Source organism: Piliocolobus tephrosceles, chromosome 5, assembly GCF_002776525.5.
Source record: "Piliocolobus tephrosceles isolate RC106 chromosome 5, ASM277652v3, whole genome shotgun sequence".
NCBI classification, from domain to species: domain Eukaryota; kingdom Metazoa; phylum Chordata; class Mammalia; order Primates; family Cercopithecidae; genus Piliocolobus; species Piliocolobus tephrosceles.
In genome coordinates this window covers 117,072,040-117,086,990 of record NC_045438.1, presented here as the reverse complement: position 1 = coordinate 117,086,990, position 14,951 = coordinate 117,072,040, and the positions used below count along the sequence as shown (strand labels likewise).

The following is a 14,951-nucleotide window of genomic DNA, read 5'->3' as shown; positions in this document are numbered from 1 at the left end:
CTGCGAAACTGCTCCTGTCAAGGCCACAGATGGCAACCACATTGGTGAATCTAAGGCTCAGTGCTCAGTCCTCACCCCTCCTGAGTGACCAGCAGCATTTGACACACTTGGGTCACCCCTTTCCTAAAACTCCCTCTCCTCACTTGCCCAGCCTCTTTGTTTTTCTTTCTTTCATTTTCTCATCTCTATTTGAAAAATCCAATGTTTCTATCCTTCCATCAGATTTTCATCATGTGCTATATTCTATACATTGTATTGAATCTCTAAAGAAAACCTCATAAAATGCAAAAGTGCTAGTAACTCATAAAAGAACAGAAGAATAAATTCTTGTATTTAGAACTTTTGTCTTTCCTTCACCTGGTATCTATTTTCATGTCTTCATTTTTAGCAAATCCTAAGAAAGCTCCCTATTGACTCAACGACAGTGAGCACATGGGACTTTTCTAATTAAGTAGGTTAGGTATAAACCCACTTGGTTTTCCTCTTACTTCTTAGGCATCCCCTTCTCAGCCTCTCCTGCCTGATTTCTCTTGATCATCCCAACCACTGCCACTTGGTGGGCCCCAAGCCTCAGCCCTCTAAACTCTTTTCTTCTCAGTCTCGGTAGACCATGCCAGTTGTCCCATCTTGTCTTAAGGTTTTAAACACCATCGCATGCTCATTGTCAATGACTCCCAAATTTATATCTCCAAGCCTGTGCCCTCAGCTCAAGATTCACATACCCAACTGCCTACTCAACATCTCTACTTGGATGTCTCATAGTTTCTCAACTATGAGTATCCATGAACTGCTTTCCTTGTCTTGCCCCACAGATCTTCCCTCAGTCCTTCCCGTTCAGTGAATGGTAACTTCATCCTTGCAACTGCTAAGTCTGAAAACCATTGAGTTAACTTTCACTGTCTCTCACTCCATAATCAATACTTCAGGAAATTTTATGCATTCCACCTTCAAAACGTCGCCTATAACCCAACCACTTACCACCTCCACATCTACTTCTGGGGTCGAATTCATTCTCATTTCACCCATGGATTATTGTAACAGCATCTTAACTCAGCTCCCTGTTTCTGCCCTTATCCTCTACCTCAGGATCAATTCTCAAAACAACACTCAGTGTTGCCATTGCTGCTTTTCATGTAAACCATATCATGTTACCTCTCTGCCAAAAATCTTCAATGGCTCCCATCATACTTAGAGTCAAAGCCTATCAAACCCTACAGGACTGGTTCTCTCTGGCCCGATCTGCCTCTGTTCTCCCCCTTGTTCCAATATTCCTTTTTGCTCCCTTGCCTCACACACAACCTTTGCTCTCGCTGTGTGCCAATATCCCTAACCACCACCTCCAATGTGTATTCCCTATCCACCTCTCCTGCTGCATTTTTCTCCATGGTACTAAGCAAATTTAACAAAAACTATAAATTGCTTATTTTGTTTATTGACCATTTTCCTTCTAGAAGTAAACACCGTGAGAGCAAGATTTTGGCCTGCTTTGTTCACAGCCATAGTCCCTGTGCCTGGAACAGTGCTGGCACATGGGAAATGCAGTAAGTGATCACTCAATACTTGTTGAATAACGAGGAGTTGAAATTATCAAAGTAAATGAGGTCTCCCAGGGAGGACATGTAGTGTAAGAACAGAAGAAAGATAAGGTGGGTAAAGGTAGGGAAACAACTGTCAACCATCAACATTTAAAGGCTGGAATAAGAAAAGGAAGTAGCAAGATTTGTGAGAGTGGATCAAAGAAAGGTGCATTAGAAGGATCCGAAGGTTGTAGAGACACAGACTCAGGGAAGAGCCTTAAGAACTGTTAATGAGGCAGATGAGTGTGTCAAAACCTTAATGCTATTTTTAGGACGATCAAGAGAGAAAGAGTGCACAGCTAGCATGTACTAGGTTCGGATGTGACTGTCAGGTGATAAAATAAACCCAGGGAGAGTGATTCTATTTTTAAACAGAGGAAAAATGAGAGGTAAATGGAGGCAAGACCAGGGAGGGATCTGAGAACCCCAATTCATTAGATTAATCTGTATCACCAAGTTAGATAATTCATTTACTTAAAGCTTGAACTATCTATATTTTTAGATGTAAACTATCTAATTTACTTGCCTGAATTGATTAACCCCCAATTCACCATTTTTTCTTAAAAAAATTTAGCAGTCTATATCTTCTTACCTTTCAATTATTAAATAGTCAAATGGATAGTTGAGGAAGCCTGTGGAATTCCCTTTCCCTGGAGAATTATAGACAATCATCAATTCAAGATGGACAAATCCTGCTCTGCCTGGGTAAGGAGAGCTGGCTGAGTGATCTGGGCAGAGTTGGGGGATATCCCTGTACCTTACTGCAGTGTGCTGCTCTGGAAGCAGGAGCTGGGAGAAGGTGAGAAAGAGAAGGAAAAAGGGGCATTTAGAGAAGGCATCCACAGCTCAAAGAAACCTGCATTGTGACAGGGATGCACACAGCTTCCTTTGTTGGCAAGATCCGGATTAGACTTGTGCCTGATCCACTGGAGCAGAGCCTGGGAAGCCTTCGAGGTGGGCTTGTCCCCGGCCAGAGAGGCGGAAAATCAATTTGGCTGGCAAACGAGAGCCCCCAAGAGCTTAGTCCACGCTCCATAATCCTATCCACAAGCAGCTCAGGAAATAGATGCCTGAGCCCTCACATATTCATGGGGGATGTGAGGCATAAATCAGGCTTTAAGGATTGGGGGCAAAGGGAATGGACTCTCTGGCTGGCTACTAATTAATCAAGCACAGAATACCTAAACCTAGCAACCTGGGATGGAGCCACACACACAGAGAAGCAGAGGCTGCTGCTGCTGCTGCTGCTGCTGCTGCTGCTGTTTTTCCCATTTTTCAAAATTTCAATTAAAATAGATATCAGAAGAAATTTTCCCCTTTAGCTGATACTGCTTATGCATCCCCCTGTTCTTCCTTTAATTAAAAAACATGCTTATTGCAATACTTGCCAGAATCACTTTAACGGTATTTTAATTGTAATGCCTCTGCCTGATTAAAAAAAGAAAATATGAACTAGAAAGTGTTTGCAAAAATGTTCACAGGATGCAGGAAAAGAATCAGACACCTCCCCAGAATGGATGCCACATACTAATTCTTTAATTAGCCTGGTACTGCAGTCAAATGGGCAATATAGAGAAATATATATATATATGAAATAAAATCACTGACTCAGAGCCACAAACAATAGCAGTTGAGAGAAACCGTTTTCACCAACTCAGATTTCCCTGGCAGGGTAGAGATCCATGCATCCAACTAAAAATGCTGTGCTCAAGATAAGCCCATTCAATGTGGCCAGCCAAGTTTCCACTGTTCTTTACTAAAGGTCTCATAGCGTTTGGGAAATGAGTAGTTGGTCCAGGCTAATTGGCTTCTAGTCCTGACAATTCTATAGGGTTCCTTGTATTGTTTTAGGCTGGTAGTTCTCAAACTTGAACATGCATCAGAATCACCTGGATGTCTTAAAACACAGACTAATGGGCCTCATTCCCAGAATAGGTTTACTGTAGAGCACCCAAATTTGTAGTTTGTATAAGTTACCAGGTGATGCCAATGCTGCCGATTGGGGGCCACACTTTGAGAATCATTACTATCGGTAAATTAAGTGGTTGTTCTAGGTGTCCATAGGCTGGTGATGTCTGCTATCATCTAAAACAGGCTGAGAAAATACAAGCCTGGAATTAAAGAATAATTCCCTTAGTCACTCAACCAACATTTACTACTAGTTTCCAGCCCCTCTGCTAGGTACTGAAATAAAAATGTAAAATAGAGTCTCCAGTTCCTGAAGGTCACAGTGAAGTTGAATTGCTCCTGCAGGTAAATGGAAATGTGCTGGTTTTAGTGAATTGTCCCACTTTAGAGAGGACTATAAGAGAATATAAAGACTATGACTCAGCTCTTCACTTTTTCTACAAAATATGAAACTCATTAAGGTAACCTTATAACTGTATTAACTCTGTACTAATTATAAAGTGTAAACATATCTGTGGAAGACAAACTATACAGAAATATTAAAAGGAACTCAAACACTAAGATATAAGTAAATGGCTTTGTTATTATAGCTACCGTTATCAATTACTACCTAACTAAACTTTGATTTCCTTTCTACCTCCAGAAAACCATTACTTATTTTATCAACAAAGCTGCTGGCATTTAAGTGCTCAAGGCCTTCGGCTGTTCCATGGCTTTCTAAAAAGTCACTTAAAATCTCAAGAAGAAAGCCATTTCTAAGGAGAAATAGAAAAGACAAAAAAAATCATCTTTTTCCCAAGGTCTGTATCAAGCATGTAAAAATCCCCCTAGCTACTAAGTTCATTCAGATAATCTTCCCTTTCTCTTTATCAAAGTTCAATTAGCACTGACCCAATCCCATTTTTGACCAGCCTGCGATTTGATACACTTCTCTAAGCAAGCTGTTTTTTCAAAAGATTCCAAATATAATTATTCTCTGAATACTATAAAAATGATTTGGCTATAGCATAATTGTATTCAAAATAAAAGCTAACAATACTTTTCTTATAGTATTTATTAATTTTTAAAAATGAGAATACAATACTTCCTACCTTTACCTGACCCCAGGAATATTGTATAGAGACTATAATAATGAAGTGCTCAGTCTCCAACATATTTTTATCTACACAAGAATCCCAAATACAAAAGTACTTCAGATTTCTAGCTCCACTTCCAGTCTGGATGAATAGGATATAGGGATCATTAATGAACAAATGAGATGGAGAGGTAAAGACAGACCAAGTCCTGCATGACCCTGTAAGCCATATTAAGTTTGGACTTGAACTTACAGGCTAATGGAAAGCCAATGAAAGGTTTTAAGTAAGGAAGCTTGAAACATTTATCTTTCATTACTGAAAATATTATAGCTTCTGTGCTAGGAAGGGACTGGTCCCTTTCAGTAGCATTTTTCATGTTACAATACCCAAGTTGTCAAGACATAAAACTGTAAATTGTTCAATATCTATGTTTCTGTCTGTCTGCCCATCTATTGAAAGCATGTCCTTTCTCATAGCAATGGCTTATCTTTCATTTAAGGCTAATCAAGTGTGTCTGGGACTGTTCTCTGGAGTAAATAATGTAAGCCATTGTCTGATTGGAAAAATAAGGGGTCTCAGAGCTAAGTGTCCCCCACATTAAAAAGGCTTTGTCTCTGATCTCCTGATACACAAATAGTAAATAAAATTGGTCACTGTCTGGACTAATCCACTAACATTTGAGGGTACCAGGAAGGACTCTGATTATAGAGAAATTCTCAACAAACATGAATCTGCCTCTTCAGGTCAGAAACTCATTTATTATTATTCATTCAGCAATTATTTGAGTACCTGTTTCATACCTAGAGATAAAATGGTGCTGGCAATACAATACAACGGTGAGCAAAAACAGATCTGGCTCTTCCTTTCTTCAGTTTACAGCCTAGACCTTTATAAGCCTTCAAAAAGGTAGAGGGAAGAAAAAATACACCTTGACATTCTATTTGTAAAGAATTAATATAAAAGTAATTCAAGTTGTTAAGCAATTAAAAATTCTATCAGTAACCCACTTGGCTTTGAATATCAGCAAAGTCCCCCTCCCATAAAATAAGTAACACCTACTTGTCACCAAGAAAAGCCCAGCACATGAAGACACCCAAGAGTTAAGATTAGACTTCAAAAAAACTCGGGCTAGTTCTGATGCTAACTTCTTCATCAGGCTTCCCTTCTGGATACTGGCACAGACCAGCCCCTTACAGGGTACCATGCCTGCCAAATAGAGGAAGACACTTTATTCATTCCTATACAGCTCTTCCTCCACTGAGCTGCACACACAAACAATATTAACCTCCAGCAGGGGTTGATACAAGACATTTTCTCCCTACACAGGGAAGGGAATCACCGTTATTTCCATTTTGTACATTGATTTGAGGACCAGAGCCTTACCCAAAACCATAAAAGAGTGTGTGACTGACCCAAAATTGAAATCAGGCTCCAGTTTGCTGACCAAACTGCAATGAATCAACCTTGTTGTACTGTCTGCACATAAGCATCCTATCTTCTGGCTTGAAGGGTAACTATGTTTTGACTACAAAAGAGGGCAATTCAGTCCCTCTTTTACAACCAACTTGCAGATAAATTATTTTGAATTTACCAATTCACAACAATGTTACCAGCCCACAAAACCCTCTCATGTTGACCAAGATATTCTACAGTTAGAGAAAAATAAATAAATTATTGTTGAATATCATATTTTTATGCCTGCCTTCAGATTTTTTTTATCCTAACTGGTAGCTACGAAGTCTTGAAACTATAGGCATAGGGTAAAATGCCAAGTGACTCACACAGACCTGATGCACAAAGAGATCACAAGTAACGGCTCAGGAAAGTTCTGTGTCATGGCATTTCTAGATAACTGCATTGGAAAGCATTATCTGAAGCATGCATCTACTGAATCTGAGGCTGGCTTAGTGCTAACTAGAAGCAACCAAGTATACAATCCCTGGGATTTAAAAACAAACAACAAACAACAACAACAACAACAAAAACGCTGTGCTAGGTTCATCATTTAAAACCTCACTCTGAAATCCTCAAATGCTTGTCAAGGATGAAGGAATTCTACACTGAACCTGACAGTGAGTCAGAAGAAGATGCTTTACCTCAATAAACCAAGAATATGCATTTCCATGCCATAGAAACCCCAGATGCAACAGACTCAAAAAGATCTGAATGTCCTCAAAATTGTGAACTAAAAAAACAGTTGAGAGAAAATGAGATCATGTTCTAAGCTACACCAGAAAAACATGTTTCTGTGAAGTAAAAGTAACAAGGAGAATGCAGGCAAGCAAATGGATCCACTTCTCCATCCGTCCCTCCCTCGCAATAGAAGGAAAAACACTTCAATATGCATTCTGAAGATAACAGAAGCAAAAGCAATCCAAGGTCTTTATTACCCAGCTAATTCTTTCAGTAATCCAGTTTGCTTTGTATATAGAAGCAGTCGCTATCTGTAAATAAAATTGTATTTTAAGCCTGATATTCAGCCATATCTCCTGTTATCTCTGACAGTCCAAAAGTAACAAAAACTAACATTAATTGAGTTCTTACTCTGGACCAGGCTGTGTGCTAATGGCTTTACAAATATTCCCTCATTTAATACTCAAAACATACATAGGAGACAGGCAATACATTGTGATATTGCCATGCAACAATGATAAATGCTTGCTCTCATTGTTACTATTATTATCATTATAACCAGGTATCACCTTAGTAAGGAAAAACCTGAGACTTACAGAAGGTCTGCAACTTGCCCAAGGTCACAGAGCAGAGAAGCAGTGGAGCCCAGATTCAGACTCAGTTCCTTGTGGCTAGAAATACTGCCAAGCATTTAACTGCTTTAGTATACACCAGTAGACCAAAAAATAGAAAATCACATTAAAGGAAACCAGTGCGCTATTAAGCAGCAACAGAGGCTGGAAACAAGTTTCTGCTCAGACACAAGCATTGTGAGTAGTAAGAAACTACAAACTGCCTTCCTTTTTTATTGTATATATTTAAGGCAAACAACAGGATGTTTTCATGTGTGTATGTGTATGAATAATTATGTATTATATATAATGAAGTACTTACTACAGTCAAACAAATTAGCATATCAATCACTTCACACAGTTACCTTCTTTTGTGTTGTGTGTGTGATAAGAGTACCTAAACCTAACAGCTCAACACCAAGGAGAGAGTTCATTCTCCCCTAATTGACCCTTTCATTAATCATTATCGTTACACTACTTCACATCAAGCTGCTTGATGACCAGATCAGAAAGAGATTCATTGCTTCATTCAGGAAATACGAATGTTTCCCCAACTACAGACCACAACCCAAGATCCTTTGCCGGGATGCAGAATGCTCTGACAAGAGGGTAACGTTCCTTCTTTGTGATTATGGCTCATCATAATTACTTGGAATAAAAATAATAAATTTTAATTCAGCAATGCCTATGGCCGTTGGGCATCTTAACATAAAAGAATGAAAATATAATTAACTAAATCAAGGCAATATGCCTATTTCCATCCCAGCTCATTAGTATTAATTGATTGGGTTAATTCTCTTTTGTGTTTAACGGTACCCCTAAAAATATTTTTTTTTTTAAAAAAAGGGAGGGAGGGCACGAAGGAGGGAAGAAGTAGAGATAGTAAGTAGACAAAAGTTCTGGATCTTTTTCTAATTAAAGTGAAATAATAAATGCAGCTGAAGCACTTATCATGGTCACAAAAGAATCTGCTATTTTTTGAAGTTTGGGAGTCAGCACAAATTATGACACAAAACATTGGGGCCATTTCTCAATTGCCCCCCAAACATTTATGATCCTCCCTTCTACTATGTAAGTCATATGTGTAAGGAAAAAATGTCAATTCTATTTTATAGATGAAAATATGAGTAAGGCACAGAGAGTTTAAGACCCTTGAGGGTCCATAAAGTGTTGGTTTTCCTGTTGTATGAGCCTCATCTTCTACATATCAGGATGTTGGTTTCCATGAATAGACAAATAATATAGAGGACGTAATACCTTCATAGAGCAGTTCCAAATGCAGTTCTTAGGTGATCTAGTTTCACTATCACTTAACAGTAATCCTTTCAATATATATATACTTCATATAGAACGTATTCTTTGTAATATAGAAATGGCTGAGAAAGTACTTCCACTATAATTTCATACTTTGTTAAAATCTTTTGAAGAAATTATTTTTTGGCTTGAAATTTCTCAGGCTTTATCTAAGCCTACAGATGGTATCAGAAAAACTAAAGAAAATTTCACTCAGCTATTTTTCTGACACTGTGAATGTATATGAAAAAGATAGTAACAGATATTTGGAGAGTGAGTTGCTGTTGTTGTTGTTGATGATGATGATTATGATTATTCAACCTTATATTTGAAGAGCTTTTTATTATCTTTCAAGTACTTTCACACATATTATAGACCAAGGGAAGACATTAAAAGAGGTTTACAGCTATGTTACATTGACCAGATATTTGAGAGTTGTAGTTCTTCACCAGTGAAGACTTTGGTCAAATGCCTTTTAGAAACAGAAATATAACTTACCAACAGATTTTATATTCCTAATAATTCATCATAATATGTATATATATAGACAGGTGTGTGTATGTACATATTGTGCATGTATATATGTATATGTGAATATATGTAAATGTATATGTGTGTGGCCGGGCGCGGTGGCTCAAGCCTGTAATCCCAGCACTTTGGGAGGCCGAGACAGGCGGATCACGAGGTCAGGAGATCGAGACCATCCTGGCTAACACGGTGAAACCCCATCTCTACTAAAAAAAAATACAAAAATCTAGCCGGGCGAGGTGGCGGGCGCCTGTAGTCCCAGCTACTCAGGAGGCTGAGGCAGGAGAATGGCGGGAACCCGGGAGGCGGAGCTTGCAGTGAGCTGAGATCCGGCCACTGCACTCCAGCTTGGGTGATAGAGCGAGACTCCGTCTCAACAACAACAACAAAAAAAATGTATATGTGTGTACTTATACAAACATGTGTGTGTGTGTGTGTTTGTGTGTGTAATCATTGAGAACTAAGGACTGTGAAAGTAAATTAGTTGGGAAAAGTGGTATTTAAGAGAACAAGGGTTTAAAATATATACATCTTAAATTTCACCCAGGACCATTTATTTGTCCATTCTTTCTACAATCATCACATAATTTTTGAGACTTTGTCATGCATCAGGCAATGTTCTAGACCCTGAAGAAACAACAGTAAATATATTGATGAAATCCTTTGCCTTTTTTGTTCTAGTAGAGGAGACAGACTATAAATAAGCAAGTAAATTGATAATACACCATGTGATGATAAGTACTATGAAGAAAAGTAGAGCAACATCAAAGGATAAAGAGTCCTGGGGGATGGCTGTAATTTTAGAAATGATGGCCAGCAAGTCCTCCCAGATTAGTTGATATATTCTCAAAGAGCAAATGAAATAGGTGAGCCAGCCACATGAATGTGGAAGAAGAGCATTCCAGGCCATAGACATTATGGGCAAAGGTCCTGAGGCAGGTATATTCATAGAAGAACTAGAGCAGAGTGAATGAGGAAGACGAGGTCAACAAAGGGATCAGAGGTTACATAATAGTAAGGACTTTTGATTTGATTCCCAGTGAGTTGAGATTCCACTGGAGGTTTTGAGGAGAGAAGTAATAAGATCTGACTTAAATTTTTAAAGGAAATGGACCATAAACTGCTGGTGGTTTACTTTACCATATAGCAAAAAGTCAAATATCAATGACTTAAACCCATGAAGCCTTGTTTTCCTATCCCAAAAAGTAATTTCAGAGGGGGGTGATTGAATGCCTTACCGTGGAAACTCCAGAGTCATCAGGGTCCTGGTTTTCTTCTATTCTTCTGCTTTTCCATTCTAACTAACAAGTAGCATCATGGTCCAAAATAGAGGCTGAAAATGTTGCTATCGCATTTACATACCAGCAAGTAGGAAAGAGAAAGAAGGAAGGGAAAATAAGGTGTACTTCCTACTGGGTCATCTCTACTTTTGGAAATTTCTCAGATGTTCTGCAGGATACTTCTCCCATCTCATGGTAAGCCCTTAGTCACATGGCTATGTCTAGCTACAAAAGTGTTCAGGAAACAGAGCATTTCAGCTGAGTACATTGTTGCCACCAATCAAATTAGGGTTTTGCTACTAACAAAAATAAGGAATCAGAAACATGGGAACCAAATAAGGGGCAATTTAAGATGGTCTAGGCAAAAAATATGGTAGTTAAGTCTAGGTTAGTTCCAATGAAGTGTTGCTACATGGGACACATGTTGGAGATCCAGCCAACAGGGTTCACTGATGGGATAGTCATAGAAGGTGAAAGAAAGAAAGAGGTCTTGGATGCCTCCATGGTTTTTGGTCTGAGCCACTGGACGTATACAATTCCAACAAGTGAGATGGAGAATTTCCTCAAACTTTGATTTGTGTATATGTTAATATCTATGTGATCGCAATATGTCTCAGACATAAATGATCTGCCCTTCACCTCCACTCTCCAACTCTAATCTTACATAATTGACACCCAGATTACCCCACTATACATTCGGCCTCACTGCCAGCATCACTTGTTTTAGAACCAGAAGTTTTAGTTTGTTATATTTACTTTCTAATTATTTTTTCTTTGGTAATATTACATGTTACTGCCATTAAGTATTCTTCTTCTTTTTTTTTTTTTCTTGTATTTCACATAACAATCCTAGGCCACTCAATAAGCATTCACAAATTATCTGTTGTACAAAATTTCATGTGTGTCCTTCCCCTGTTCTCATTCTTTCTAGAAGTTATGACCTATATCTCAATGATAAAAACCTGAATTTCACTCTAGGCAGCTCTGTTTTTTGCCAACAACTCCTGTATCTTATTTGTGTAGAAACCGGAATCTACTACTTAGCCTTACATCCTACCTACTCCTCCTCCCCAAGAGAAAGGAGATCCTTCAGATGACTTACTCTCCCTCTCCACAGGATGAGGGTTTGTCCTTCCAAACCAAACTCACTTATCTAATTAATATGAGAATGAAATATTGCCTAAACCAGAAATACTAAGAAAAAACACTATGGGAAGGTGACAGGTTGGGGCAAGTATTGGGATTGCTCACATATTTAAATCTTTAAGAGTGGGAAGTCAAATGAATGTTATACTTATCCTGCCTTTCTCCTACACTTTTGTCTCCTTCTGATGCCTCTTCTCCATTTTCAGCCTCTGGTCCTGTCAACACTATTTACCTGGAAGTAACAGTACATCCAGAGATTTAGTAATCCAAGACTTTCAGCTGGGAAACTTCTCCCAAATGGTAGTAGCAATATAAGCCCAAGACCTTTGAATGCCTGAAGGGGAGCCCATCCTCCTGCAGAATTTGATTCATATGGAGAAAGCCCTGGTTAAAGGCCTGCCAAAAGTATCTTTTCTCTGAAATGAGGTTTTAGGTCTGTAATTTTCCTGTGTCATTGCTGGTCCTTAGGTAGTTGAAGACTGTCTATAGTGGCATTCCCATAGCCACTAGCTACACACACACACACACACACACACACACACACACAAAGACAGGGCAAGAGCTCAAGCTGACAGACCATTTTATCCCCTAAAGGACACTAATTAACTGGTTTGACTGAAAACTTCTCCTTGCTATACAAGAGAAAAAAAAAATAGCTTCCAGAATAGAGAATGACAAAATGCCTAAATACTGATTCAGCCTAAAAGAGACAGGTATTAAAATTTCATTAGTTTATCCCCTTTAAAATATTTTATTTTTCCCCTCATGTAGCTATGTTCTTACCTTAAGAAGAATGAATGTTTGTGTGTTAAATATATTTATCGTAAAGAACAGTGTTTTAGTGCAGAGTTTCATAGATATCCATAACTAATCATATCTCCCAAGTAATTTTCATTTGCCAATGAACAGAGGCACTTTGATAACTATTCCTTATTTTCTGCCACTAAAGTAGGCCATGATTTTTATTCTCATTTAGCAGATAAGGAAAGAAATGCACAAAGAGGTGAAATAACTGACTTAGCCATTTCAAGATGTGGTAGTAGAGTTGAAATTCGAAATCTCAGCCTCTTCCAACTTCCTAAACCCTAGAGCTATAAAGGCGGTTTTGCAATAAGAAAGCCTATTTATATGACTTTCCATGGGACCAAGAAGTCAAAACCACAACAGGGTAAAAGCAGGAAGACATTGCTTTCTTGGCAGGGTGTTTCAAAGGCAGCAACGTTCACCATTTTCAGGGTATTTTGCTATATTGTGGGGGCTGTCCTGGATAAGCATGACTAAAAAGTGCTTGAATAAAGGAGCATATTCTTTGAGAACACTGTTAACCTTCTTGTTTTTGAAAAATTAAAATAATCAAGCTCTGTGCTTATTATAAGAGTCCAAAGAAAGGCCTTTCACTTTGAACCCTCTGACCACTTCTTCCTTTACATAGTAAAATTTCAGTTTGGTCTAAGGATAAATTATCAACCAAGTTCTGGAACTTATTCAAAAAGTTTCCCTCCTCCCTCCCCCCTACAAGTGATATTATTACATAAAATAATATCACCAATCTACAAACTCCACAGACCTTTAATGAGCAGTAAGTTGAGGACGCTCGTGTTAGTGTCCAGCAGAAGCAATTGGCCATTCTCCACTGTGACGTTGTCGCCATCTTGTGGCAGCCTTTCAGGAAACCAGCTGTGAGTCCAGGACCATCTCCGGCAGAACTGTAAAGAAAAGTTGCCCTGGAAAACAGACAGCTGGGTTGGTGGGTGGGTTGGTTGCTTGGCTGGTCCGTTGCTTTGTTGGTTGGTTCACTGGTTTGTTGGTCTGTTGGTTCATTCACTGATTTGGGATGGGATGGTATAAGTATTGAATCAAAATAGAAACTTCTCAAAGAAAGTAAAATTAATTTAAATATTTTAAATGTCTCCATAAAATTGGTTACCTCTCTCTTTTTCATATGACTAAGCTAAACAGGAAAAAATACGAAAGGCAAAATTATATTTGAAGTTCTGTGCCCAGCCCCTGGAATTCTCCAATAACACGCTGGTAATGTTTTCTTACCTTTTTTTCCCCTGTAGCACAGGCTCCATTCTACCTAACAGATGAGGTTGATTCCATTTATTTTTACAGACATGTATTGAATCTTGGACAAAAAGTCATAAATAGCCTGGAATAGGGAGAATTAAAATGTTCTGCTTGATGGGTGGCATTTTGCTTTATGTAATTGGTATCATTTTTCACTGGCTCTACTGCCAAGAGTCCCTGTTTTATAGGAACATTCCTCTTCCCAAGTGCTCAGATCTATCCTCCCACTCGGCCTTTTTTGATATTATTGTTGCCTTTCCCCCTGTGTCTGGTGCATCAGGGCTGAAGCCCATGCAGGCATAGGCAGAATGCCGACTGACTTCAGATGACAAGTAAACAGTCTGGAACCTTTGAGTGAGGGGTAGGGAGCCGTACTGACAGAAGGAGCCAGAAAAGGAAACACTCCCTCTCCATCCCAGCCTTCAGTCCCTCTCTCAGAACTTCTGGCTTTCCTGTTAATTTATGGTCACTCTGATGTCATATGTTTTTTAAAACAGGGACATAAAAATCACAGAAAGCAATATTCAGCTCATGCAAGAGGCTGGAAATATGTCTAAATGCCTTGTGAAGTTGTGGAAGTATAATTACGATAAACACAATAAAATCACAATAGAGAAGGTGATTCCTTCAAGGTAATACGTATGACATGTGTAAGCCACTCTCTCCAGTCTTCTTCGCATTCGGATTCCAACCAAATGTGAAGCCCAAGTTCCTATAAAAATAAACCGCCCAGAAGGTCCTCTCATGATGTGTTAGAGGCAGATGGGAAAAGATCATTAGAAGGGAAGGCATGTTTGTAATATCGACAACTACACCTACTCAGAGAATAGTGCTCTAGAGTATTTCTGAGACAGAAGATGGAAAATTGTGTTGCCAGAAGAGCAGTTACATTTTCCAGAAGAGGATACAGACCCCAAGGTCAACAGTGCTGAGATGCAAACCCAACACAATCACTGAGAAGGCTTTGCGATTTATTCATTTTCTACATCTGCAAAGAAATAAAAGTCTATGACTCATCACAATTTAAGTGATGGAAAGAAATAAGGCATAGTAGGCCGGGCACGGTGGCTCAAGCCTGTAATCCCAGCACTTTGGGAGGCCGAGACGGGTGGATCACGAGGTCAGGAGATCGAGACCATCCTGGCTAACACGGTGAAACCCCGTCTCTACTAAAAATACAAAAACTAGCTGGGCGAGGTGGCGGCCGCCTGTAGTCTCAGCTACTCAGGAGGCTGAGGCAGGAGAATGGCATAAACCCGGGAGGCGGAGCTTGCAGTGAGCTGAGATCCGGCCACTGCACTCCAGTCCGGGCGACAGAGCAAGACTCCG

General features: G+C 39.2%; 1 protein-coding gene across 1 annotated transcript in view; it reads right to left on the bottom strand.

Annotated features, from left to right (window-relative positions):
* The window catches only part of PKHD1 (PKHD1 ciliary IPT domain containing fibrocystin/polyductin), a 469,171-nt gene that overhangs the window by 323,930 nt on the left and 130,290 nt on the right, over positions 1-14,951 (bottom strand). Inside the window, exon 35 of the mRNA XM_023212993.1 lies at positions 13,120-13,276. Coding sequence (XP_023068761.1) covers positions 13,120-13,276 — 157 coding nt within the window. The remainder of the gene's footprint in view (positions 1-13,119; positions 13,277-14,951) is intronic.